Source organism: Pseudopipra pipra, chromosome 10 (genome assembly GCF_036250125.1).
Source record: "Pseudopipra pipra isolate bDixPip1 chromosome 10, bDixPip1.hap1, whole genome shotgun sequence".
In the NCBI taxonomy this organism is placed as follows: domain Eukaryota; kingdom Metazoa; phylum Chordata; class Aves; order Passeriformes; family Pipridae; genus Pseudopipra; species Pseudopipra pipra.
This window is the reverse complement of record NC_087558.1, coordinates 1,248,932-1,275,984: the sequence shown is the minus strand read 5'-3', so window position 1 is coordinate 1,275,984 and position 27,053 is coordinate 1,248,932. Positions and strand designations below refer to the sequence as shown.

Here is a 27,053-nt window from a genome sequence, read left to right as displayed (position 1 = left end):
GGATTGTACAGTACATGGCTAAAAGTGGGAGTTTGGCAAAGGACCAGGAAAAGAGGGTGAGCTCTTCCAAATACCTGGATTCCCTTCCAAATACCTGGAATCCCTGCTGATTCATGAACCTGCACATACAGCAGCTTCCAATTAAATGCTGTATTTCCATTAAAAACACTGTTTTGGTGGTGGTTACAGACTCTCAAGCCCCAAACTATACATGGAAAGGAAGGCTATAAAACAAACGCTGTGGGATTGGTGATATTTCTAAAAGAGTTGTTTGTAAAACTAAGGAAGTTTATTAACAATTGTAACCATGACACAAAATAAGGGGCCACACCCCATGAGTAGGAAGAAACAGTGCAGAAGCAGCTCAGCCTCCTCTACCACGGCTGTTCCTGTAGAAGTTTGGGAGACAGAGGCTAAAAATATTGGATTTATATCTCTACAGATGCTTTTATCTTCATCTTGCTTGGCACAACCACCTGGCAGCAGTGAACCACCATGACCCTCTGCTCTATTAATGATGATACCACAGCCTGGCCCAGGTCCATGGGGGTTTGGCAGCCTCACACCTCTGTTTCCCAGCAGGTTTGTTCGTCCTGGACAACCTGGAATAAAATAATCAATCTTTCCTGTGTCCTGTGCAGCACTTGGACCTGCAGAGCTCTCGGCGTGTCCCCAAGGTCAGAGCCCATCTGAGTGACAATCCATGCACACACACTGAATTGTCAGAGCAAGGTGTCCCCTCTGGCAGATCCTGTGGGATTCCCTCTCTGAGGTGTCCCACTGTGGCACAGTCACGGTGTGTTTTCTGGGATAGCAGTCCCACAGCTCTCTGGGGAGTCGCTGCCGGGACAATGGACCGTGAGGGAGCAGTTTGGCCATCGCAGGAGAGGGACTGTCCCTGCGTGGGGACTGTGAGGGGCACCTCGGGTGGGTGTCCAGTGCTGGGAACTGGGTTCCTCAGTTCAGGAAGGACATTGAGGGGCTGGAGCATGTGCAGGGAACAGAACAGAGCTGGGAAGGGACTGGAGCAGCAGGAGCGGCTGAGGGAGCTGGGGGGGCTCAGCCTGGAGAAAAGGAGGCTCAGGGGGGACCTTCTGGCTCTGCAACCCCCTGACAGGAGGGGGGAGCCGGGGGGGGGTCGGGCTCTGCTCCCAGGGAACAAGGGACAGGAGGAGAGGGAACGGCCTCAGCTGTGCCAGGGGAGGGTCAGGTGGGACATCAGGAGGGATTTCTCGCTGGAAGGGGTGGTCAGGCCTTGGCAGGGGCTGCCCAGGGAGGTTTGGAGTCCCCACCCCTGGAAGAGTCCAAGGAAGGCCTGGCCGTGGCACTCAGTGCTCTGGGCTGGGGGACAAGGTGGGGATGGGGAACAGGGTGGACTGGAAGGTCTCAGAGCTCTTTTCCGCACCCAATGAACTCTGTGCCCAGGGACACCGCCGGGACACAGGGGCGCGGCGGGGCCGCCGCCCGCTCCCCACACAACATGGCGGGCCCGGCCGCGGGGCGGCCCTGCCACTCAAACCCCGCGAGCCAATCAGAGGCCGGCACTGCCCGCGGGGGGGCGGGAGTTCCCGGTCAGCGCGCGTGCGGTGACGGCTGCGGAGGGATCCGGGGCGCGCGGCGCGAGTGTGAGGCGGCCGTTCCCAGAAGTGACGCAACCGCTGGGAGTTTCCCGGTCGTTTGTCCCGCGTGGCGGCGACAACGGGGGGGGAGTCACGACAGTGGGAGGGGTGTCGCGACAGCGGGGTGGGGGGTCGTGACAGCGGGGTAAACGCGACGGCGCTGAGCCGCCCCCGGCGCCGTCTGGGCGCGCGGAGTCTGCTGACAGCGGCCGCACGCCGCTGTGCCCTTCCGCGTGTCCCGCCGGGAGGGGGGGGCTGCTCCGTGTGGAAATGTTTCTCCAGTCCTCAATTATACATTTATTACCTACAGCGGCTTGAACTGCGGGAGCTGTTTGACCTCTTTTTTGCGTTCTTCCTTGATAAATGAAGCCGGAGGTGACTTTTCCCTGGAGAACGCCCCCCGCCTGGGAAGGCGCGGCCTCCTCCTGCGCGGACTGCACCGCAATCCCTGGTTTTTACTGGAATTCGCGGCTTTCCTGTGCCGTGTTCCAGGCGCCCAAAGGCCGAGGGCAGCGCTGAACGCAGGGCCCGAGCCATGTTAACTCCCTGTATGGCGTTTATTTGACACATTCTCTGCGCTGTCCCGCCCCTGGCGGGGCTGGGCTGCACTGACCTTAAACGGCCCCTTTCAGCCCCAGCCCCCTGTCACTCCGTCATCAAACCCGGCGTAGCCCGTGTCCTTCCCGCTCCGCTCTTTTTCCCCGGTTTAAAGGTTTTTCCAGGGACAGCCCGGCCGGGTCCCAGTCCTGGTCCCGGGGCAGAGCCGGCCCCTTCCCTTTGCCATTCCCGGTTCCTGTTCCCGGTGCCGGGACAACCCCAGCCGGTTCTCAGTCCCGTCCCCATTCCCCTTCCCGTTCCCTCTGTCCCGGTCCTTTCCCTGTTCCTGCCTCTTTCCCGGTTCCCATTCCCATCCCCTGTTCCTGTCCCATTCCCGGTCCCCATTCTCTTTCACGGTTCCCATTCCCGTTCCCTCTCCCAGTTCCAATTTCCCGTTCCCGGTTCCTATTCCGGCTCCCATCCCCACTCCCGATCCCATCCCTATTCCCATTCCCGGTTCCCGTTCCCCCTCCCGCTGCCCGCGGGGGGCGGGGCGTGCGGCGCGGACTCTTTTTTCCCGTGAGTCCCCGCGCGGGCGGCGCTGCGGACGCGTCACGGGGTGCCCGCAGTCCGCGCGCGGCCGCCCCGCCGAGCAGAGCCGGCCCCGCCGCCGCCGCTGCGCCATGGCCGCCGCGCACCCCGCCGCCGCCGCGCCCGCCGCCCCCAACCCGCCGCCCCCCGCGCCCGCCGGCATCCTCATCGGAGACCGCCTCTACTCCGAGGTGTCGCTCACCATCGACCACTCGCTGATCCCCGAGGAGCGGCTCTCGCCCACCCCCTCCATGCAGGACGGGCTGGACCTGCAGTGCGAGACCGACCTGCGCATCCTGGGCTGCGAGCTCATCCAGGCGGCCGGCATCCTGCTGCGGCTGCCGCAGGTGGGGCCTCCCGGCGCTTCCAGCGGGAGGGAAGGGAAGAGGGAAGGGAAGGGCAGGGCGGGCGGCGCCATTGTGGCGGCGGGAAGGGCGGGGGGGCGGCGGGGCCGCACAAAATGGCGGCGGCCGGGCCGGGCACTGATCGGCTCCCTCTGCGTACCTCTGCCCTCACAGGTGGCCATGGCGACCGGGCAGGTGCTGTTCCATCGCTTCTTCTACTCCAAGTCCTTCGTCAAGCACAGCTTTGAGGTGAGCGCGGCGCGGGGCACCGAGGCCGGGGGGGTTGTGTGGGACGGGCTGCTCGCCTCGGGCCTCGCGGGTTTGCTTCTTACTTGTGTAATTTTAGCCTTAGCGGGGTTAAATATTGTTTTCTTAACGGAAACGGGCCTTTCTTTCAGATTGTTGCCATGGCCTGCATCAATCTCGCGTCCAAAATCGAGGAGGCGCCTCGTCGGATAAGGGACGTGATCAACGTGTTCCATCACTTGAGACAGCTAAGAGCAAAAAGGTAAGATCAGCTTCGTTACGAACGTAAACACCTGTTACCGCTAATGTACTGCAGTGTTCGATTCACAGTATTTTTCCAGGCTAAGTTCAACGACCTAAAGTTGGGAAGGGAGTGCTCGTTGGCTGCTCTGTAGGCAGTACAGTGCAATCCCGGCTTCTTCTGCTTTTGTTCACTTGGTAGACCCATTTCTGTTCCTTATTTGGCTGCAAGTCACGAGTATTGGTCCTAGTTTTAGGCTCATGGTTGTAGCTTTTGGTTGGTTGATTGATATTTTTGTTGTCTTGCAATTACTGAAAGGTAGTCTTAGGTGCGAGTGGCCAGTAGTGGATTGCAGTGTATTCTCCAGATTTTTAGCCATATTCAGTAGTGTCAATGCTTTTCTGTCATTGGTGTGTGATCTCTAGTGTGGTTTTGGTGCCAATTAAGCATCAGTTAAGAAAAGAAGTCGAATTTTTGGTGACGGCAGTAATTATCTTCTAGAAAAAAAGCCATTGTAGAAGATACCTGGAACAAGGTCTGGCTTGGCCTGTAGTGTGTGCAGCTTTAATGAGGAGCAGTGTGTAACCGAGTCTGGGAGGCTGGAGGCATCTTTAGCATCTCTAATGCACAACGTGGGAGTGATGTCCTGGTGCCTGGGCAGGGGCAGGTGTTGCAGAGCTGTGAGAGACCAGTGCTGCTTTCTGTGTGTAGAACAATGTTTGTTCTTGGGTAAAGCAGATAACAAAGTAGTGAGAGGAACAAGGAGTGGTTGGAGGAGTTCCCTAAGTTGCTGTTAAACACAAAATCTTCTTAGTTCTGTCGGGCAGCAGAGTTAGAGTCTGGGATTGGAGGCTTCAGCTTTGCTTTCAGTGGCTGATTGCCCAAAGTTTAAGGAACTCTGTAGTTACAAGAGGATTTTGTTTTTGGCTGGATTATTAAATTCACACTTTATTTCTCTGCCCTGTGTCACCAGGGTACAGCAGGAATTGAACCTTCCATGTGGTGTAACATTTTCTGAGAAACAGAGTAGAAATCCCTTAGGGAAACCAGCTCTTTGTTGGTGTCTTTATCTGGTTATGCTTCTGTTGCAGCCAGAGCTTTGGCTTGTACTGCCTCGTGCTCATTTTTCCCAAGTTAGTTGTAGATCCAAGAAGAAAGGGTCACACTTTGGGACTGAGCTTTGTTGGTTTTGGTGTTTAGGTTGTTACAGCCCTGAGGGAATTGTGAGAAATGGTGTGGGGTGTGAGTTCAGTGGGACTGTCTTCCACAGTTCTGGTAAGGGAGTCTGGTATTGGAATTATTGGAGCAGGTTCAGTGATTAGTAATGTTTTGGCCTCGATCCAGGCAGTGAAGGTTAATTAATCATATGCCTTGCTTGTCTCTGCAATGAGAATATGAATTAGCTGTTTCTTTGTGCTGTGTGAAGGATCAGAGAAACTGAACTTAACCTGTGAATTTAAATCTTTCCAGCTAGCCTGTTCCAAATCCCACCTTGTGCATGTTACATGGTGTCTAAAGTGCATCATGTCCAGAGAACTCGTGCACTGCTACCCATTATTTTCGGGAGAAATGGGTATTGTTGCTCTGCGATTCTGAGTGAATCTGCATGAAACGAACCTTAAAACGCTGCAGTCTGACATTCAGACTTGCACACCCCCCCTTTTTTTTTTTTTGTTTTTAGCAAGCAGGATGTAAACGTTTTTCTGTGCTTTTTACAAGCTGACAGTTCCATCACATGTACACGTTATTAACTTCAACTCTTTTTTCCCTTGCAACCGACTATACAGCGACCAGCTACATTTACCAAAGCCTGGGTGATGTGGAGTGGTACATAAAGATGAAGCTGTCGTCATGGCAACAGTGAGTGAAGTATCGAAAATCCCCAAGGAGAAGCCAGTGCTCTGAGAATAGGTCACTGGAACCGGGGGACTAACAGGTTGGCCGCTGGTGAACCATTTGGAAGAAACTCCTGTATCTTGTTATAAGCTTTTTTCTTTGCTGTCCAGGTTTTTAGAATACTAGCTTAACCTTTTTTTTTTATTTTATTTTTCTACTGAAGCTAACACTTAGGCTGTAGTTAGTTTCTCACACACAGCCCAGAACTGAAACACTCAGGCTGCTGTACTTTCTTTTCTAGTCTAGTTTTTCTGTTAACTGAAGCTCTTAACCCGCACACACATCTGGGGTAGTTTGGGTAGGCTTTGCTTTCTTTCTTAACTAGTTTTGGGTTCTTAGTTCCACTTTCTGGCTCTGTATAATTGCAGTTTGAATTCATAGTAAAACAAGGGTACAGAAATCTTGAATTTGTAAATTTACACCAATTACGATGTAAGCAGTCCCTTCTATGTACCTGTTTGCAGAACTGGGAATTGCATTGGAATTTTCTTTTTATGAGACATGTAGTCAACTAGAGGTGGTATTTCTAATGCTGAGAAGTAAGAAAAAGCTAAATAAGTGTTTTGGACAAGCATATTTTCTTTTGAATTTCTGACGAGCAAATGTGATGTAGAACTGCATGTAAAATGTTTGTGTGCATGGAGAAAAGCTCGTACTGTGGAAAAACTGCTTTTAAATAACTGTGTGCCAAAACATGTGTTCTGAGCAAAGTGCAACTGTTGTTTATCTTGTAGAATGTAGCTTGAAGTTGCTTTTATTTTTTCTAAATGTGCTTGAAAGCTGCAGAAAGTCCTGAGACTGGAACCAAATGTGACTGGTGTCGTGCTGTAACCTCACACGGGGCGCTTTGAGACGCTCAGGTGCAGGACACGGGTCCCTGCAGTGGGTTTGGAAGTGGCTGCGTTAATGTTACACACTTAGTGCTCTTCAAACTGCCCTGCAAGTCTGTGCTGCTTGGATTTCTGACCTTGGAGACAAACAGAACTCGTGTTTTTATGTTGACCAGCTTAACAGAGCTCCGGTCTTTGAAAGGAGACGCCGCTGTTGTGCTGTACTTGTCAGAAGTACTTTGCTCCATGTGGCCATAATTACACGCAGGGCACTGTTCCTCCAATGGATTAGTCATCCCAAAGACATCAAAGTTTAATATTACATCCAGTGAAGTTGCAGCTGTGTTGAGAACTTAGGTCTCATTTGTCAGAGTGATTTCTAAAAACGGGTATTTGTAATTTATTTGTTGTTACAAGCACATTACAGAGTGTGTTAATCTGTTGGGTTGTTACACAATCTTAATCCCAATCAAGCGTTGCATCCGAGTGTTGGATTGGCTCCCCAGAGGGGACACTGTGTGCTCTGTTGTTAATGATAAAGTCTTGCCTGGAGCTCTAGTGCTGTAAAACAGACTCAGAGTAAGAATTTGCAATATTCCTTGGCTATCCAGGGCTTGAAGGTCATGATTTATATGTTTTATACATAAGGTTATAAGTTACTTTTCTCTGGTTTGTTACTTGGACCTAAAATAATTCTTGGACTGAGAACTAAGTGCAGGAAATGCAGTAGCAAAGTTCCTCTTTTTATTTAGTAGAAAGCAAAAAAATTTTCCAAAGGGAAGTCTCTGAAGTTTCCACCTTGTAAATAATTGTTTACCACCACTTCAGAGTTCATGCCAAAAGTGCTATATTGGTGAATCTTAATACGGTGGAGAACTTGACTTTGCCAGTAATAAAGTGCAGTAAAGCACTTAAATCTCTGCAGATTTTTATTTTTCCATAAGTGGATAAAAGTCTTTATTTCTGGAAACACTACCTGGACAAACTGATGTTTTTCGTGGCTTCCTTAGAGCTGTAGGTCTGTGGGATTTGTGACCTGAGTAACGTGGGCCACCAGAGCAAAGCAAAGCCCACTTGGGCTGTTGGGTTTCCTGTCACTTCTCTGTGGAACGTGCGAAGGGTGAACTGTTGGTGCTGATCCCGTGGCCCTGGGGAAGGACAGTGAAAAATTAACATACAGTGAGGCTCATGTCTGTCCTGCTGCCCCTGGAGCTGCCTTAACTTCCTTACACAGCTGTCTGGGAATGCAGGGCCATGTGGAACGTGGGGTGGTGGAGGATCCTGTGCAGCCGTGTTGTCCCACTGGTGATGTTTCTGATAGACTGGAAGTCATGGCTGCCTTAAATCCATGATCCAAGGTGTCCCACCTCTGAGGAGGTGTTCTGCTAAACCGAGCCTGGGCACCTGAACTCACTCTGGATGATGCTTTGCAGATCCTGTTAGTGCCAGTGATCTCTGGATAAAATTGTGGAGAGCAATACTGGAGGAAATATTCTTACAAACCCCAGTATAATTGATTGGAACAAATTAGAAGTGACTCAGTTTCACTGATTGAAAGAACTTGAGCTTGATTCTCCCATTCTCACTCCAGAGCACTGTGTTCAACCTGCTGGAGTGTTCAGATAACATCAGTCTCTCACTGAAGTTGCCTTAAATAAGCTTGAAAAGTTCTTGCTTTCCAGTTAATTTATGGGGGGGAGGAAACAAAATAACCAGCCAAAAAAACCCTCAAAACAAAAAACTCCCCCTATTCTGACTGGATTTATTTGGAGTAGCTGAAGTGGCAAACTGTAACGTTGCCCTGCTGAGTGAGAGTAATGCTTAACTAGAGAAGTTACCTTCATGTCAGTGGAAAACGTGGCATTTCTTAGCAAACAGGAAGAGTAAGGCTGGTGCTGGAGTTGTAGGTCCTTCCTGGCACCAGAAAGCTGCAGTAGTTCCTTCCACAGCTGGGAGCTGCTTCTCTGCCCCTTGGGAAGAGAGGGGAGCTCGTGTTTCAAATTGTACAACATTGTGCTTTTCTTGGGGAAGCGGATGGTTTGCTGTGTCCTTTGCCAATGACAACCAGCAGCTGTCCAGGTGACTGCAGGAGTCATGCCATAAACTGGATTGTGGAAGTTGGGAAGCTCCTTGTCCAGCCTTGTAATTAAATCAGCCCTTTTTCATCCTGGGGTGAGAACCTTGGTTTGGAGTGTTTTATGTGCTCTGTGACCTGTCAGGGAAGAGAAGTGAGATCTATTCATGGAATTTGCAAGTTAGGAGTGAAATATTTTGCCTGATACAACGAAAGCTGTATTTTGAATCCACTTTGCATTACTTTTTTTTTTCTTTTGAAGGTAATGTAATGGGTGTATCATATACACAGACTGTGGTTTATTGGAGCATAAGGAGCTCTGAAAACATTTTTCTGCTTTGGAAAGCACATGGAATGTGTGAGACATTACAGGGAAAAAGCTGATCTGTCTTCAGGAGGAAATGGATTCAAATATCCAGAGTGGAATGTTGAAAGGTCAAGTCTAAGCAGGGGCAAAGCAAAGAGTATGAAATGGAGCGTGACACTTGTGCATGAAGTGCACAGCAAGTCATTCGAGGTCAGAGTGCTCTGGAGAGTTCAGGTGTTGGATTTGAAAGGAATTAGGACTAGACAGTGCTAGAGTTTGAAATCTTTTTGTGGAATGAGCTCTTGTTTTGGAAATGCAAACAGCAGCAGGGATATCCATGGTACCCACTGGTGAGGGGTGCAGGGAGATCTGTCACCCTTCAGAGAGGAAATTCTGTGCTTTACTCAGCTTTTCACACACCACAGAGCCAGGGCTGCCTTGTTCTCTGAAGGCTGAATAATCTTCTCTTCAGTTTGTAGGAAACTGCAATTTCTAAAGCACAAGTTGCTACTTCAATATTAATTAGGAAAACCCCTGTTCTGCCTTACTTCTGCTTTGAAGTCCTGCCTGGCAAAGGCAGTTGTGTCACATTCCTTCCCCCACCTCTGCCATGGAGAGGAAGGTTCTTTGGGATCCTTCCCGCCAAGCAGCTCCTCCCAGCAGCTGGAGCAGTGTAGTTTGCATACACAGCAGCAGAAGGCTATTTTTTATCTCAGCCATCTAATCTGTAGCTAGTCAAAAGCAGCAACTAAACTAGTTTATCTAAACTTGGACAGCACAAGATTAATGCTTAAACTTGCTTGCAGGAGTTGAAAACCGGTTTCTGTTGCCATTAGTTGGTTGGAAGGGAAAACAGAGTTGCCGTTATTTTTGGATATGCAAAACAGTTTTGATTTTATTTCTTGCAAACTATAGGACTCCAAGCCCCCTGATACTTGATCAGAACTACATAAACACCAAAAATCAAGTAATCAAAGCAGAAAGGAGGGTACTGAAGGAGTTGGGATTTTGTGTTCATGTCAAGCATCCTCATAAGGTGAGTTCTCAAAAGTAATCTAATTGTATCTATTACTCTACCTTGATGGCATCACTGTGAGCTGTGGAACGAGAAACTCAGGTGTCAGAATGACCTGCATTCTTCTCTTTGTCCTTCTGTAGTTGTTATTAATGTTTTTGCCAGAGTACTTGGGCAGACAGTCATATTGACTTGGGTTGAAATTGCTGCCTTGGGAAGGGTTAAAGGTGGTGGCTGGTTTTGAGAAATCTTAACCAGTTGTCTGAACATGATGGGAAGACTCTTGGGGATGGTCCTTGGCAGGGCTGAGAGTTGGACTCAGTGATCCTTGTGGGTCCCTTCCAACTCAGCATATTCTGTGGCATGAAAGCTTACAGTGTGTGCTTAGAAAAGGAGCCCCCATTGTTTGGGAGTACTGTTTGATTTTAAAAATATATATTTACATACATATTTACTTCATCTTGCTTTGTGTGTTAAAACCGAGTCTTTTTTCTCTTCCCCCCCTTATTTCTCAGATCATTGTTATGTATTTACAAGTCCTAGAATGTGAACGTAATCAAACCCTGGTACAGACAGCCTGGTAAGTTATTTTCCATTCTTTTCCTAGCCAGGAAAATAGTAGCAGAAATAACAAGCCTGATGATCCCTATGCAAAGCAATGAGCTGTAAGTTCCTACCCAAACACACGCTTTGAAAACATTGTGGTGCTTGTTTCTGCTCACTATTTTCATGGCTTGATTGCAGCGCAGTCACGGAGGACTCAATTTAACTTTGTTCTTTTTTCTACTCTTTGATTGAAGGGTAGTCCCTGATGGTAAGTCATAGAGCTCTGCCCTCTGCACCTCAGCCCTGACCTGGGGATGGCCGGTTTGGCTGCCCTTCTCTCCAGCCAAGCCAGTGCAAGCTCTCATCCGAGACTCACTGCCGTGATCCAGCGGGCAGCACCTCCGAGAGCGGAGGGGTGCCAAGGATTTGTATATTTGTTTCCAGAAGTAACTGTTCCAACTGTCTCTGAATGTCTTTGTTCCTACCTGCTGTATGCTGTAGTGTTTAAAGGACACGCGGGGGACAATCTGCCAACGGTTACTTAGAGTTCATTTGGCTAAACCTGAGTTCCAGAGAGGATTTCGGTGCATGCAGCATGTTCACGTAGAGCCATACTGGGCATGGGGGTTGGAGAGTCAATGCTGACTGAACTGCTGTTCCTCTCTCTCCCATAGCTTGGGAACTTAGAAATCCATGGAGGTCTCTGCTGTTATTGTATCTCCCAGCATGTGTTGCTTGGTAGTGCCCCCCCTGTGCAGACCAGGAGCTCAGGGGAGTGGGGGCCCTGACTAACTCACAGGTCTCTTTCCAACACTCAGTGAGCTAATGGGATGCCTCTCTCTGGATGAAGTTAGTGGGACTCGAGGCACACAAAACTTAAGTGCAGTCAGTGTTTTATGAACTGCCTGGGTTGCCTCTGGAAGATGGTAGGTTGCAAATACACTGTGCTTTCCTGCTTGCACCTGGGTTTTAAATTGGTTTTTAAATACAGCACCACTGGTGTCTGAGGCAAGCAGCTGGACACATGCAAGTACTTGTTAGGTTGTGAGCTCTGGACATTTTGGGATAACCAAACCAAGGAAGCAGCCATGAAATGCTGCTGGCATTTGCTACTACCCATTGTTGCACTGGGGTTTCAAACAGTGCCAAGGTGCAGACTGTTACAAAGTGACACGTCAACACCAAATACCACAGTTCCACAGAAACCAAATGTTTAACATCATAACAGAAAAAATAATAAAGTCAATTGAGTCTCCAGTATTGTTATCCTCTAAAAAAAAAAAAAAAAGAATAAAAAGTAAACCAGAGATCCAACCTTTCATGCTGTGTGTTTTTAGGAATTACATGAACGACAGCCTTCGGACAAACGTGTTTGTTCGCTTTCAGCCCGAGACCATCGCGTGTGCTTGCATTTACCTGGCTGCCAGGGCCCTGCAGGTGAGCACTGCCTCGCATTGCCAGGGGGCTGCTTGCAACAGAATTCATGCAGACCTTGGAAACAAAAGCCTGGGCTGTAATCCCTGTTGCTGGTTGTTTGGGTTTCAGATTCCGCTGCCCACTCGCCCTCACTGGTTCCTGCTCTTTGGCACCACGGAAGAGGAGATTCAGGAGATCTGCCTGACCACTCTCAAGCTTTATACCAGAAAAAAGGTAAGTTTGAGGTGTTCGGTTTTCCTGCTCTGTGCTCAGTGCAGTTTGAGCTGAGTTATGGCTCTCCAAAAGTTTGGGAATGCTGGAATACGGATCTACTAATGGGAAAGGTTCCCGTGAGGGGGGTGTGAGAAGAAATTCCAGAAATTACCCCCATTACTGGACAGATGATTAAAGCCAACTGAGTATTTTTCAGAAATGAGATAAAAATACGAATTGCATTAGCTCAGCCTCTGACCTCATTGTTACTTCCACAGCCCAATTATGAGTTTCTGGATAAAGAAGTAGAAAAGAGGAAAATGGCACTGCAGGAAGCTAAACTGAAGGCAAAAGGTTTAAATCCAGATGGAACTCCAGCACTCTCAACACTGGGTGGCTTTTCTCCTGCATCAAAACCATGTAAGTTTGTTTTCTGAATAGAAACTTGCATAACACTGTTTGATAAGTAACTAAATCTGTGTCCCAGGGTAGTTAAAAAAAAAAAAAAGGCAGGTTTGCTTCTTGAACTGCTGGGACAGTTTAGGCTCCCTCACAGAACTAAGCAGCAAGGCAAATCTTTTTTTTTTTTTTTTTCAAACATAGATTTTAAAAACAGTTTCAAGACCTTGAAATAACATTATAGGGGAAAGGGATACTTTACTCCATACTTCCACAGATGGGAGCGTGATGTATTAATGACATGCACCCTTCATGAGACAGGAGTTGGTGTGTGTTACATGGTGTGAAGAGAGACTCTGGATTCAGTTTGGGGGATGTTGCAATGGCCTTGGCTCCTTTTGCTGCAGGTGTCTCTGAAAATGGCTTTCTCTGCCTTTTTTAATGCACTTGGCAACTGTTCAGTGTGGTGAAGGCAGGCAGCTGGTGGTCAGGAAATGGAGGAGGGAGAGGCGCAGCACAGTCTTGGCACCAGAGGGAATAAACTGTATCACCTATTTTGAACCAGCCTGTCTGTCAGAAGTCTGGTGGTTTGTCTTGGTGCTTTCACCTCTCCCTGCTGCTGCTTTTGAGCTGTGAAGTGCCAGGGGGGTTCAAAGGCCCTCACAGGCCTTGACCCAGTGCTGGTGGTGAGGCAGAAGGCTCAGGGCCTGGTCTGTCTGTGGCTCTGCAGAAGTTTGGGCATGTGTTGTGAGGAGCAGCACTGTCACAGTTCCTTCTGAAGAGTCGGAGTTTTCAGAGGGTTTGACCTGACAAGTGTGAATTTCTCATGGACAAGGAATGTGAGGTGGGAGCCAGGGCTGGGGGTGTTGGAAAGCAGGAGCTCTTTTGGGCTTAGCAGCCCTTCCATGAGAGGTGAATCCATCTCTGTAAAGACAGAGTCACTTATGGGCTAAACACACTTAGCTGCAGTTTGCTGTTCAGTCTTAATCCTTTCTGTAGCATTGGAAATTATTGTCCAAGTAACAAGCTCTGTATCTGTGGGCCATAAGGGCAGCTTTTATTTTGTGCCTTTTGGCCCCTGGTGGATGAAGGTGAGCCTGGCTGTGTGGTGTGGAGTCACAGTGCTCTTCCTCCTCTGCTGTCACTTGGCTTCACATTATGGGTCTCCCCATGAACATCCTGCTGCAGGAACGAACTAAAAATGGAAAGATGGAATGAAATAGTAGCTACTGAGCTTGTATCTACATTTAGTGCAGATACTGATACAGGTGTTTAAGGGATGTACAGTATGTTCATGACAAAGGATGAATAAATAGCTAATTTTGAATTTAAATTTAAATCTCAGCTTCCCCGAGAGAAGTAAAAGCTGAAGAGAAATCACCTGTGTCTGTGAATACCAAAACCATTAAAAAGGAGCCAGAGGAGAGGCAGCAAACCTCCAAGAGCCCTTACAATGGGTAGGTAAAACCTCTCCCGATAAAGAGAATACTTGAGTAATAATGCTTTCTTTAACTAAAGTACAGCGAGCCACTGCTGAGCTCCTTCAGTAGTGAGTACCAAGTGCCTCAGAAGTGCAAGCCTGGTTTGTTTTTGCCCCCCTCCAGCTTGAGAAAAGAAAGCAAGAGAAGTCGAAGCAGCAGGAGCGGCAGCCGGTCCCGGTCGAGGACAAAGTCTCGGTCTCGCTCGCACTCGCCGAGGCGGCAGTGAGTGGGGGCTCTGGGGAGGGCAGAGGGGCAGGGCTCGGGGCTTTGGCATGCTCAGTTCCATAGGGATCCCATAGCAAATGGGAGCAGTCTGGGCACACAGTGCCCGTGGAAGGGGTGAGAAGTGCCACAGGACCAGTTAGACGTGTGGCAGCTTTGTGGTGTCAGTGCTCCCTGGTGCTCTGCCCGGCTCTTCAGGGCTCTGCCCCTCTCCTGTGGTGGGAAGAGGGGGATGCAGGGAGAGCTCCTGCCTTCATAAATACGTACTTTTGAAGAATCTTCAGGCTCATATCCAAGTTGGAATCTGCCAACTTGGATGTCAATGAAGGGTTCCCCAAAGTATCCCTGTGAGATCACTGAGGGAAAAGGGCAATAAGCAGTTTGTGAGCTGGTGTTGAGGGGAGATTCTTGACAAGGTGGAAAAATCTCAAAAGGTGCTGCATTCTGGGTTTGGTTTGGGCTGTTTATTTTTAAATGAGCTCAACTAAAAGAATCCCAGACTGGTTTGGGTTGGAAGGACCATAAAGCCCATGCAGTGCCACCCCCTGCCATGGGCAGGGGCATGATCCCAGGCTTCACGTCGGGGATATTTACTGTCCTTCCTCATTTATCCCCGTGGGAAAAACAGCCTCTGACTTCTCCCAGTGCCTTGGCAGCCCCTTTGCTGTGGTTTGGTTGTTGTTTCCCCGTGTGGAAGGCCCGTTCTAACTCCCCTCTCCCGCAGCTACAACAACCGGCGCAGCCTGTCGGGCACCTACAGCTCGCGGTCGCGGAGCCGCTCGCGCAGCCACAGCGGGAGCCCCCGGCGGCACCACAACCACGGCTCCCCGCACCTCAAGGCCAAGCACGGCCGCGAGGAGCTCAAGGGTGCCAACAGACACGGCCACAAGCGGAAAAGATCCCGCTCCCGCTCCCAGAGCAAGTCCAGGGATCACTCGGACACCGCCAAGAAGCACCGGCATGAGCGGAGCCACCACCGGGAGCGGCGCGAGCGCTCCCGCTCCTTCGAGCGCTCCCACAAGGGGAAGCACCACGGCAGCGGCCGCTCGGGGCACGGGCGGCACCGGCGCTGAGCCCCCCGGCACAGAACTGTGGGACTGCACAGCCCCTGCCAGGTTTGGAGCGACTTGGGCCCCGGGGCTCCTTTGCCAAGAGGGGCGGAAGACTTTTGTTTGTTTTTTGTTTTGGGACAGGAACTGTTACCAACTTTTTGCACATAATACCTTAGCAGTATCCAAGGGGTGGAAAACCATGATCAGGTTCGTTGTATGTATTAGAGCTGTGTATTGTTTATTGAGCTGAGAACTGGAGACAGGATTTCTGTAAAAAAGCAAAACGTACCTTATTTTTATACCAGTCAATTGCAGACGCTTATATTTAAGTATAGTTATTTGTTTAAACAATGGTGGAGACTTTCTTACACTGGTTTTAGTCTGCATGTGTTAAAAGATTTTTACGAAAAATAAAATATAAAGCTTTTTTTTTTTTTTTACTGCCTGTTGGATGCCAAATGTGTTGGAACTAAACTTACTTTTCTTACACACCCTGGCCTTGAGCGCTGTGCCTGAGTGGGACATGGTGGGTAAACTGGGAAAGCTTTAGGTGTTTGTCCTTCCCAGGGAGGCTGGGCAGCAGTTGGAATAAATGACCGTGGACCTCTCTGAAGTTCAGTGGGATGAGCCAGGGATGAGTGTCCTGCTCTGTCAGCTGCCCTGGGAGTTTGGGGTGTCCCTGTCCCTCTCAGCTCTGTGGAGCAGAGGGCAGGAGCTGCGTCAGCTGTTCCAAAGGCCTGGAGGGATCGGGTTTGGGGTTTTATTTCCCATCTTTCATTGCAGTGGCAGGATGCTGGCAGGGGAAGGAGGGATCCTCTTGCAGGTGAAGTGCTGACACAGCTTTCAGCTGAGCAGGGCCACCCCTGCAAGGGTCATGCTGACACAGCTTGGGAAGCTCAGACACATTCCCTGTGCTGCACTGAAAGCAGGAGCTGCTGGGAGCTCCTCACTGTGTCCAGCTGCTGGAGCTGTGTCCTGGGGTGGGACAGCTCCAGTGCCAGGGAAAGGAGAGAGGGAAGGGGTGAGGAGGAACTGGGTCTGATTCCTACAGCTGCTGCTCAGGTGGTACCAAGACCTGAAACGCACAGTGGTGAGGAGTTTGCTGTCCTTGCTGACCCAGAGTCCAGCATGGAAAGACCTTTTCCCTCCCTAAATGCCTCTCCACTTCCCTGCCGAGGGTGACCTGGCTGGAATGTCAAGCTGCAGAGCCCAGGTGGGGGCAGGTCTGGCCCCTGGGACTGTGGGAGCAGTGCCAGCCTGGGTGCCCACACCCTGCAGGCCTCAAATAGGAGAGGGAAACCGGCTGAGCAGAACCTTCCTGAGCTGGGGCTTTCCTGCCCCGTGTCCTGCTGGGCCCCGGCTGCAGCTGCGCCCTGGAAATGCAAAAGTGAATGTGTATTTCTGAAAGGGAGAAGACAAAATGTCTTCTCTGTTTCTTGGTTACCACCGTGGGTTTTTAATCTGTAATAACTGTGTCTTGTGTGTGTTGCTTTCAGGAAAATACATTTGTTGCCATGGCAACGAGAGTAGCTTTTCCCCCAGATCCCAGTGCTCGGATAGTGGAGGGCAACAGTGGAATCCCAGGGCTGCAGGAGCAGCAGGATTGCCTGGAGCTCCCTTGGACTGGGGGTTTGGGTGTGGGGGTGACACTGGGGGCTCAGCTCTGTGTGTGTGAGCACTAACAACCCTCTGTGCTTCCAGTGCTGGGCAGAGATGGACCTGCAACGTGGAGCTGGAACAGCTGGAGATGAACAGCCACACACCATCTGCTCACTGACAGGCAACGAGAGGTTTGCTGTTCTCTCCATGGGGAAAAAACTCTCCAGCCAGTGGTGGATGAAGTGATGCATGGTGGCCTCAGCCACCCAAGAGCTCTGCCAGCCGTGGGCTCTGGGCTTGGTGGTTGCTGAGGTAAAAGCAGCAGGACTTTCCCAACGCCACGAGTTCCAGGTCAGAGCTGTCAGGAGGAGGAGCCCACTGTGGGTGAGCTGGGAGTCACTGCCTGGGCCCCTTGCTCGTGGGCTCTGTGGGGGGAGAACTCTGGCAGGGTGATGGTCCTGAGTGGCTGCAGCCCTTTAATGCCCCTGTTCCTGCAGGACTTGTCAAGGCCTGCTGGGCTCGACAGCCAGAAATCTCAGTGTGACAGTCACTGTCTCTGCCGAGCCTTTGAAGGGCCGTGTGTGTTCCCTGAGCTCTAATCACTAAAATGAATCCCCTGAGAGGGCTGGTTGGCTTCAATCACACTGACCCCCAGCGTCCCTCGGGGCTGCACTCACCTCTCTCAGTGGCTGACAGGGATTTTTCTTTGTTATCTTTAAATTCCTCGGTGTCTTCTACGTTCTTGGGTCACTAAGGGGAACCTCCAGCAGCACAAACACCTCTGACATCCAAAATCCTCCAAGCAGCAGGAGGGCCTCACCACAGCTCCTGCCTGGAGCCCCCAGCTCTGCTTCCCTGCAGACCCAGGCAGGGGGAATAAACACTGATGGATGTGTTTGAGAAGTGAGACAGAGCTTCGAGTGCCCAGCACTGACCTTTGGTGTCTCACTGCCCCGATTGTCACCTGCAGGGGCTTTGTCCTGCCCAGTGCAGCAGTGGAGTGTGCAGGTGAAGCACCAGGAATTAACATTTTGGTCCTTCCTGTCCATCTTCCCCAGGATTTTCATGGGTGGTGTCTCCTGGGCTGTCACAGCAGGCAGAGGTGGCTCAGGCTGAGCCTCCAGCCCAGATGGTCACGGGCAAATGTTGGCTGAGCACTGGCAGAGTGGAGCCCTCCTGGGAATGGCAGCTGGGGGAGGCAGGAATGGGAGCTGTGTCTCACCCTGAGGCACAGTCCCCTGGCTGGGATGGATCCAGGAAAACCAGCTCCAACAGCACCTGACTGCGAGCCTCGAGCTGCCCGTGGGAGCTGCAATCCAGAGGGAAAGGGGAGCAGGATGGTGAGAGGGGCTTGGCAGGGGGGACAGGGTGGGGATACCTGTGTGGCACCGAGTGTGGCACCCACTGTGGTGCCACGGGGACAGTTCCCTGGGAAAACCAGAGTATTCCTGCACTGCCTGACAGACTGATGGGAATCAGGTGCTGCCACTGAGCTCTGGCAACCTGGGACCCACAGGGACAGGGGGACATGTCTGTCCCAGCTGAGCAGTTCTCTGGGGGCACAGGGGCTGGGGAGGTTGGTCTCACCCTCAGAGTTGCTTTTCCTCAGGGAAAAAGGTTTGTTACAATGTTTTGACTAATTGTCAACAAAGTGCTGCAAATGTTTGAAGGGATTTGCATTCAGACTGTTCTGTCCTTCCCTTTCAGCTTTGTCACAAGCCTTGGAAGGATGAACCTGGACCAGGAGCTTTGGATGGTTTGGGAAGGAAAAAAAAGAACAACATAAGGATATTCCTGATGGGAATTGGCCCAAGAGGTCCCTGTCAGGGCTTTGGCCACCCCCAAACCCCACAGGTGAGTGACAGCAGCAACAGCACACGCTGATAAGGGTCCCTTTTCCAGGAAATCTTCCCCTGGTTGCTGCTCCTGCCAGGGAATGTTCATGAAATCAATCATTTCCCATCAGGCCATCCACAAACTGCCAAGCTCGTGGCTCTCCTGTCCGTGCTCCCCAGTGCTCCCTGCTCCAAAGCACAAGGTTGTTGCTTCCAGGCTCTTTGGGGCAGAAAACGAACCTATGGCTGTGGCACAGCAGAGCTCTGGCAATCAGAGGGGAAAACACTCCTGCAAAGGCAACAGCTCTCCATCCCCACCTCCTGCCTGGGCACAGCCCAGCGGGGCAGCTCGAAACAAAACAAGTTAAAATTAGCAAAGCTGGCCTGAAAAAAAGTCCTTATATTGCGGTAGAGGGGGAAAATTGACAAAAGTTACCATTTTTGTCTTAGGGTAGAAAATCCCTTGTCATGGGTTTGCTGGAGAGAACAAGGGGCTCATGGACCCACCTCAAGCAGTCCCAACACCGCTGGGGATCCCAGGGATGCTGTGCACCCCTCACTCCTGGGAATGCTGTGAACACCCATTCCCGGGAATGCTGGGCACCCCTCACTCCCGGGAATGCTGCCGCTGCTCCCGCTGCCATTCAGGGTTCGTTCTGTAGGTGGAAGTGTTGCAGAGCCCAGCTGAGCATTCCCAGCTGAGTATTCCCTGCTGAGCATTCCCGGGCTCTGCCGGAGCCCAGCACAGCAACCCCCAGGAGAGCCGGCAGGGAGGGGACAGGGTCCTGCCCCGGGGCAGCCCCATGCAGGGGGTCAGACACTCAGCTGCCACCCGAATTCCAGCTGTGGGGATGGATGGGAAGCCTCGAGGGGTGATGTCACCCACCAGCCCTGTGAGATCCCCCAGTGCTGACCAGTGACAGCCGGTGTAACACTCCCTGTGCTGGGCTGTGCCAGCTGGGGGGGTCAGCCTGAATTACCCTGCAAGGAGGGTTACAGTGGGGTCACTCAGCACAGCTGAGCTCCCCGAGGGCCTGGCACAAGTTTCCCAGGGGAGCTGTGGCTGCCCCATCCCAGGAAGTGTCCAAGGCCAGGTTGGACTGGGCTTGGAGCAACCTGGTCTGTGGAAGGTGTGGGGGACAGGACCTGCCCCTCCTCCCTCCACCAGCACCGTGGAACAGCTCCCAAGGGCCGTGATTTCTGTCAAGGAAATCATTTCCCAGCAGCTACTGCAGAGAGAGCCCCAGGAAATACAACAGGGATTGACCAGAGCTGTTGGCCTGGTCCTGCTGTTCCCCCAGAGCTCTGATAGCCGAGAGGAAACAGCTGTAGGAAGGATAATAATTGAGTCTCCTGGGGCCTTACCAATGCTGCTGGGGAAGGGTTTCTGTGCCCCAGTGAAGTTCAGGTGAGTGGAGCGGGGCTTTTGATCCCACTGCAGGTTGCAGGTCCTGGGCAGCTCCTGGTGTGTGCCCTGTGCTCAGAAAGGAGCCAAGAGGGGAAATCAACAGCAAAAGGATCTTAAACCACGTGAATCCACTGCAGGGCTCTCACCGGTTCAAACACACCCATCCAGTGATTGGTGCATCTTCCCAAAATACCCTCCTGCCTGGGACCTGGTGTGGGGTGACCAGGAGCTGGCACCCCCCTGCCTGAGCTCCCAGGTTGGAGTGATTTGGGGCTGGGAAGCTAAGGCTTTGTTCAGAATCTATGCCACGACTTCTCTGAAAAACAAACACCCTCAGCGTCTCGAGTCAGCTGGAGCTGGCTCAGAATTCCCCCCCATGCTGAGGAGACACCTGCTCTGGTGACACACCGTGGAGGGGGAGGGCTGGGGCTGTCGCTGCTGCTCCTTTGGCGGGAATAAATCACCCCCTCTCTGCACCGACAACATCCTCCCTCCCTCCCTCCTGCTCCCCCCGCGGTGTCTCTCGGCCGGGGGCCCCGGGCCAGCATTCCCAGCGCACAGTGTTTGTATCCACACGATGTTCTGGACGAGCAGGACACGCAGGATGAGAGCACAGTAGTCGTTTGCCATCAAGGAAACCGCAAGCAACAAACAGAGATGTTATCTCTGACATCTGGTTCTGGTTTGGGGAGATCTGTCTGCCCGTGTTAATGGGATGGCTCGCGGCTGTTTTTGTTTTAGGACTCCTCGTGGGTTCCCTTGGCAACAGCGAAGCCAACACGGGGATAACAGCCTGGGAACACAAAGGCAGCACTGACACCCTTCCCCTCAGCAGCCAAGGACGAGAGCTGGTGACAGTGACCTTGGGACAGGCCAGCTCGATGGGAAGGTGTCCCCAGCCAACCTTTCAATGCCCCAGGTAAGAGATTTTAAGAAGCTGTGCTGGGGGGTTCCTGGGATAACAGCCCCCCGAAGCACATCCAAGTGCCTCCAATTGAACCCTGCCATGGGTGCTGTGCCTCCCCTGGGAGCAGCACTGGGCACAGGATAAAACCCAGGGGTTTGCTGATTACAAGACCAAGATGTGTTACTTTAAACAAAATCCCCAAACCAGACCCTGGGCTTTGGGTGAGAGGTGCCAACCCCTGTCCTGTGCCATAGAATCCTTGAATCCCAGACTGGTTTGTGTTGGAAGAGTTAAAGATCATCCAGTTCCACCCCTGCCATTGGCAGGGACACCTCCCACTAGCCCAGGTTGCTCCAAGCCCCGTCCAACCTGGCCTTGGACACTCCCAGGGATGGGGCAGCCACAGCCTCTCTGGGCACCCTGTGTCCTGCTCTTGGGGTTATGGTGATCTTGGGGTTTAAGGTCTAGGAATCATTTTCCCTGGGTCGGGCACACCTGTGACTCCTCCTCATGGACTCTTTCCCTGGAGATGACTCCAACAGGTTTGTAACATCCTTGCCTAAAAGGAGCCAGAGGAAAGGATTTCTATGAATGTCTCCGAATATTAATTCATAGAAAAAACTGGTCTTGAGAACCAACTTTTATCCAGGGATCAGAAATCCAAGTTCTCCCCCAGTGCAGCTTGGAGCAGATGAATTAATGCCTCGTTCAGCTCCAGTTACAGCTTCCAACCCCCTCCAGGGAGGTGCTGGTGTTATATTTAGAAGGACTCTACAAAAACAAGCCCCAAAAAAGACATCAGCAAACAGAAGGAAGTTGGCAACAACCTCTGAGGCAAAGCTGCTACTTGGTTGCCCCTGTCTGGCCCTTCCCGGGCAGTTTCAGCTGTTCCCGATGAGCCTTTTCTGGGTCCTTTTCCCCCAAAGGCACACGTGGTTCTTTGCTGGGAAGTTGCCGGTGATTGAAGTGACCCCTCGCTCCTGGTAACTCCAAACAAACACTGCGGCTCGTGCGGCGCTGCCCGTGCTCAGGAAGCAGCTGGAGGGATGGAGGGACGAGGCTGGGATGGATTCCCATAAAAGCCAGTGAGTCACGGGAACACGTCCAGGAGCGGGGTCAGCGCCGGTTCCCGGGGAGGTTCCTCAGACGTCTCCCCCTGCAGCTCCATCCCTGGATGGGGAAGAGCAGCTGGAACCCAAACACAGCCCGGGGGGCCTCACCCCACCTTCTGCTGCCAAGGAAGAGCTGCTCATCCATGGGCATGGGAAAAGGGGAGTAAAGGGAGAGCAGCGCACGGGTTACGGGGCCTGGAGGGACAGGACACAGGGAATGGCTTCCCACTGCCAGAGGGGAGGGTCAGGTGGGATATTGGGAAGGAATTCCTGGCTGGGAGGGTGGTGAGGCCCTGGCACAGGCTGCCCAGAGAAGCTGTGCCTGCCCCATCCCTGGGAGTGCCCAAGGCCAGGTTGGATGGAGCTTGGACCAGCCTGGATAGGGGAAGGTGTCCCTGCCTGTGGAATGAGCTTTAAGGTCCCTCCCACCCAAACCAGTCTGTGACTGCAATTCTGTGAATTTCAAAATACATTAAATGTGTTTTGGGAATAGGAGGATCCCCAAAAGAAACCATTCCCTGTAAATTTCTGGGTTTGAGGAAGCAGCAAGCCCAGGTTTTAGAGGCAAAAAGGACTCATTGTTCTGACAGCTGGAAATCAACTGATTTTTAGAAGATATAAAAATGTGCTCAGGGCTTATCGTGAGCTGGGAGCAGCTCACAGGGCAATGCCAGATGCTCCTTTTTCCACCACACAAATTTTATTTCTGGTGTCAAAATCTCTTCAACATTAATCTCTGGCAGGGCCCTTTTCATTATCCCATCCCAATTCATTTGTGCTCTGCTGGGAGGATGAAAGCCCCACATTAGTGCTCAGTCTATTAATTTATAGTTCTCTCCCTGTTACAGCTGCTTTTGGAGTTTATTCTTCCTCCAGCAGGACACACTGAACCACCTGTAACCAGCAAAGATGAAATCCAATGGATTTCCATGATGTAAATAAGCCTCCATTTAAAAAAAAATAAAATTAAAGGGGGGGTGTCTCAGAAATTTCCCCAATTTCATTCTTCTGCTCTTTTTTTCAGTATTAAAAACACACAGTGCAAAGGAAGTCAGTCTGTCTTTTATTTTGGTTAATATATTTTAATGATATGTGGCATCAACTGGCTCCAGTTTCTATTTCATGCACTTTTGATGCTGCTGAGAAAAATTAAGATGCTTTTTTTCCTGCAGTCTAATTTCTTCTTTTGTGGAAAAACTCCACCTGCAAGGCACAGGCTGGATCCCAGATCCTACAACACCTCAGAGCAAGGGCTCTTCGTCATCTTTAATCCACGAGGCACATCAGCACTTTGGTTTGTGATTTCCCAGTGGGAATGAAAGCTGGACACACATGGGAAGCACATCTGTGGTAAGTGATAATCTAATTTCCTATTGAAGGGGCAGCAGGACCAGCCATGGGCTGGACTCTTTCTGTGGAGAACATTAAATTCTGGGCAACTTTCAGTGGAAAACTGTCCCCCATGAGGCCCTGACTGACTGCTTGAAATCCCACTGCTCCCTCTTGTCCTGGCACTTGTTATCTGGGAGAAGAGACTGATCCCACCCAGCTCCACCCTCCTGGGAGCTTTAATAGGGATGGGTTTGGCCCCAAGAGAGGTTTGGCCAAGCCATGGGTGAGGTTTGGTGCCACACAGAGCCCCAGACCAGCCCCACCGACCCTGCCCAGAGGAACCAGGCCTGGCACGGTGGGATTAACCCTTCAGGGAAAGGTTTAGGGCTGGAGGAACTGCTGTTCCACATCAGGCAACAGCACCAGCTCTGACAGGGGCAGAGAGAAGCCTGTCCATCGGGGAAGGACACAACACCCTGGTGCCATGGGATGTTTTCTCCAAGGGAAGGGCTGGAATGCTGCCACGGCCCCGGGGGCAGATCTGTTCCAAGCCTGGAGATTTGTTTAGTGCTCCCTCATGCCAGGAGTCCTGGAGTGCAAGGTCTCTGACACCACTCCTGTGAGAAATATTCCCTGCAGGAAGCTCGATTTCCTAAAAATCCAGTGCTGTGATGAGGTGTCCACATGCTCAGGGCACTTTGTGCTGCTGCCTTTAACCCCGGGACAAAACCAGCCTGTAACCTCTCCCTGACATGGAGACATTCATGGAGCTGGTTTTACAGGCCAGTCCAAGAGCTTTCCTGACATTTCTGTGTTTTGCTCATTGCTGAGCAGCAGGAGCTCTGGCTTCCTGGGAGGGAGGGGGAGAAAGGAAATATTTGTTCTCCACTTGGTTTGGATCCAGGGCTCAGACCTTCCCTCATGTTCCAAACATTGTCCTGTGTCTCTCCCCTCACTTTCCGTGCTGATCCTCTCTGGCCACACGGACTTTACTACGGCTGCTGCCACAGGACAGAAACAGGGAGCTGGTGGATGAGAGCCTGGATTTTAAATCATGGAATCACAGACTGGCTTTGGCTGGAAGGAGCTTAGAGCTCATCTCATTCCACCCCCTGCCATGGGGAGGGACACCTTCCACTAGCCCAGGCTGCTCCAACCCCCATCCAACTTGGATTCTATGAGGATTGGCCATCATTCCCTGCCCTTTGGCAGGGGGTTGGAACTGGATGAGCTTTAAGGTCTCTTCCAGCCCAGACCTTCTGGGATTCCATGGTTTTAATTCCACCTCTGAAGATGTGCCCCTCTTGGAGAGACTCTTCTGTTACTTTTCTCCTCTTGGAAGGTAAACAGCATTTCATTACACGATTAATAACCCATGGACAAACCAACGTTATTGCAACAAAAATAAATAAGAATTTAACTGAATTTCAGGTTGTAGAAATGGATGGATTGCACTGGCAAGGATTTGCCCCCGGTGTCCGTAAGCCAAGGGTCCTTTGAAGGCCTGGGTGGTTTCCCAGGCTGTGGAGGTGTCATAGCTGGCTGGGCCGGCGGGTTATCCCGGGAATGCTCCTGCTCCTGGGCTCGGGGAGCGAGGCCGCCCTTCCCCGGGGGGCGTGGGGGGGGCTGGGCCCCGCCGACCCCGGGCTGTGCCGGCCGGCAGCGGCTCCCTTGGCGGCTCTGGGCATTCCCAGGGCTCCGGAGAGCCGCAGTTCCCTGCCGGGAGCGGGGCCGGCCCGGGAGCGGGGCCAGGGCGGCCCCGGGAAGGTCCCGCTGAGCCTCCGCAGCTCCAGCACCTGCTCGCGGGCCCTGCTGAGCGCGGCCGTGAGCCCGCAGCGCTCCTCGCACTCCCGGCGCACCGTCTCCTGGAGCAGGGAATTCTGCAACACAAACACACGCTTGGCACCCGCGCGGGGGGTGTGGAACACGCCCCGCTCCCCTCCTGCCCTCCCGGGGCACTCCCGGGACACGGCAGCGCTTCCAGCCTGAGGGAAGTGCTCGGGAGCTCTCTCTGCTCTGCTGCCCGGCTGGGAGCTGGGAATGCTGCTCCTGGGAACGTTCAGTGTCACTGCACCACCTCCTTCTGACCCTTTCCTACATAGCCCTCCTTATGGAAGGACACGAGCTGTTTGCAGTCATGGAATCCTTCGGGCTGGAAAGGCCCTCGAGTCCAACCACTCTGCCAAGGCCACCCCCGATCCGTGTCCCCATCCCAGGGCAGGGCAGGACTGACAGACCCACTGCCAACATCCCTCCAATTCACCCACACTGTTCCTGAACCTTTTCCAAGGAAGACATAAATACCAACCCCGGCCCTAATTCATTTTGAAGAGTTTAATTTTCGCTGTTTCCCAATTTTTTTCTGCCACTGAATTGCTTTGGACATTCCAGCCTAATCTTATCTGCAGTCCCTGACTGCACATTTCTCATGGAGCAGCACAGCTCTCTCCTCCCTTCCCATTCTATTCCAAGCATTCAGCAAATGCTTGAGGTCAGAATATCCATCACTCCAGCTCCTCTTTGCAGTGGAGTCATTTCCATGCATTCCTGTGTCAGGGAACTGTGGCTGGGCTGGGGGGAGCCGGGACACAGTTCAAAGAGTGGAAAGTGAGAAATGTCCATGACTTCCACTGCAAAAACATGGGGAATTCTTTGTTGTTCACTCATGTTTGTGTAGCATAACTGAGGCTACAGGCTGAGAAAGAAATGTCCTGCAGGACTTGAAAAATATAAATATTGTTCAATAAAAACACAATAAACCCCCAGTTTAAGTGTTTGCTGAATTAAACCTTCCTGTATTCAGTAATCTACTGTATTTATGAAATTATCATGGTCTTGCTCTAGGAATCTTTGCATTTCAATGGGTTTCCTGGTCTGAAAAACAGATACTTTGAATGATGTTAGAAATCACATGTCTCCAAGTAAAAATAGCCAGGCATTTCCTGGGTCATGTTCCTACCTCCTCCTGGACTTGACTCAAGCTGTGAATCAGCTGTGTCCTCTCCTGGGTTAATTTTTCCAGTTCATCTGACTTGTGCTTCATTTCTTTCCTCAGTTTATCCAGAAATGATTCATTGTTGTTCTTTTCCATCGTCAGCTGAAATTCAAGTTCACTGATCAGTCTTTTAAGGCTCTGAATTTCTTTCTCCTTGTCTCCATCTTTCTCTGCAAGTTTCATCTGGGCATCCTGGAGCTTCTTCTCAAGGATTTCTGTCTCCATCCTTAAGCTCTTGGTGGCACTGGATATTAAACCTGGTATCTGCACGAGATCAGACAAAAACTGCACTCATCTACAGTCAGTATTTTTGTACAGAGAGAATTAATATCAGACAAATGTTGACTTGAGGAAAAAAAACCCAACAAATTCAAACACACATGTCCTCAGAGAGAAAAAAATGCTTTGAATTTACAGAATGCCCTCAGAGGGTGTCAGAGAGCTGTAATTAATCAACACTCAGAACAGAGAGATTAATTAGTATGTTCAAGACCAAACAGAGAAATCGAGGTAAAAATGGGAAAATTTCAAGTCAGTGTTTCTTCAGGGTCTTAAAATCACAACCAAATATTTGTCAAGTGAACAAAGGCAAAGTGTTCTTTTCATCTCTAAAGCACCGTGCAATGTCATAACTTTTAAATAACAGTGTAATTTCATCAAATTCCTTTTTCCTCAGATTTCTCAAGAATTGTGCCAAATCCTTTGAGAAGGTTATAGGTAAAATTGTTCAATTTCTACATAAAACTCAAGAATCTGGAGCTCTGGGGAGCTGGGAACGGCCAACCCCACCTGGTGCCACCTCCAGCAGAGCCCAGAAGGTGGGAACTGGCCCTTTG

The 27,053-nt window shown here is 51.2% G+C and overlaps 2 protein-coding genes and 1 long non-coding RNA gene across 13 annotated transcripts in view; 1 reads left to right on the top strand and 2 right to left on the bottom strand.

Annotated features, from left to right (window-relative positions):
* Positions 1–250: 250 nt before the first annotated feature.
* Positions 251–3,086, bottom strand: LOC135419393 (uncharacterized). The gene is made up of 2 exons (XR_010432969.1): positions 2,950–3,086; positions 251–602 (listed from the first exon to the last, which is right to left on the bottom strand). It is a non-coding gene; the product is annotated as an uncharacterized LOC135419393 (long non-coding RNA).
* Positions 2,813–24,647, top strand: CCNL1 (cyclin L1). 11 transcript variants are annotated; one of them, XM_064665716.1, is made up of 15 exons: positions 2,813–3,094; positions 3,266–3,340; positions 3,490–3,599; positions 9,601–9,721; positions 10,216–10,280; positions 11,584–11,683; positions 11,792–11,896; positions 12,154–12,295; positions 13,620–13,731; positions 13,879–13,977; positions 14,702–16,416; positions 16,731–17,968; positions 18,336–18,482; positions 20,613–20,790; positions 23,063–24,647. In XM_064665716.1, exons 1-11 carry the CDS (start codon positions 2,840–2,842, stop codon positions 15,048–15,050), a joined length of 1,533 nt encoding a protein of 510 aa, XP_064521786.1. In that variant the 5' UTR covers positions 2,813–2,839; the 3' UTR covers positions 15,051–16,416; positions 16,731–17,968; positions 18,336–18,482; positions 20,613–20,790; positions 23,063–24,647. The 11 variants fall into 11 exon arrangements, with proteins under 11 accessions (XP_064521786.1, XP_064521785.1, XP_064521792.1 ...); XM_064665715.1 differs by having other exon boundaries at positions 14,702–17,012; positions 17,687–17,968; XM_064665722.1 differs by having other exon boundaries at positions 14,702–17,968; positions 23,063–23,240; positions 24,233–24,647.
* LEKR1 (leucine, glutamate and lysine rich 1) overlaps positions 22,941–27,053 on the bottom strand; it is a 34,494-nt gene continuing 30,381 nt past the window's right edge. Inside the window, exons 11-12 of the mRNA XM_064665707.1 lie at positions 26,182–26,481; positions 22,941–25,102 (exon numbers count right to left, since the gene is read on the bottom strand). Of these exons, the coding sequence (XP_064521777.1) occupies positions 24,755–25,102; positions 26,182–26,481 (648 nt within the window). The 3' untranslated portion in view covers positions 22,941–24,754. The remainder of the gene's footprint in view (positions 25,103–26,181; positions 26,482–27,053) is intronic.

Coding starts and splice junctions, on each gene's coding strand:
- CCNL1 (XM_064665716.1), top strand. CDS start 2,840: ATGGCCGCCGCGCACCCCGCCGCCGCCGCGCCCGCCGCCCCCAACCCG. Junction 3,600..9,600: donor AGACAGCTAAGAGCAAAAAG/GTAAGATCAGCT, acceptor TGCAAACTATAG/GACTCCAAGCCCCCTGATAC. Junction 12,296..13,619: donor TTCTCCTGCATCAAAACCAT/GTAAGTTTGTTT, acceptor TTTAAATCTCAG/CTTCCCCGAGAGAAGTAAAA.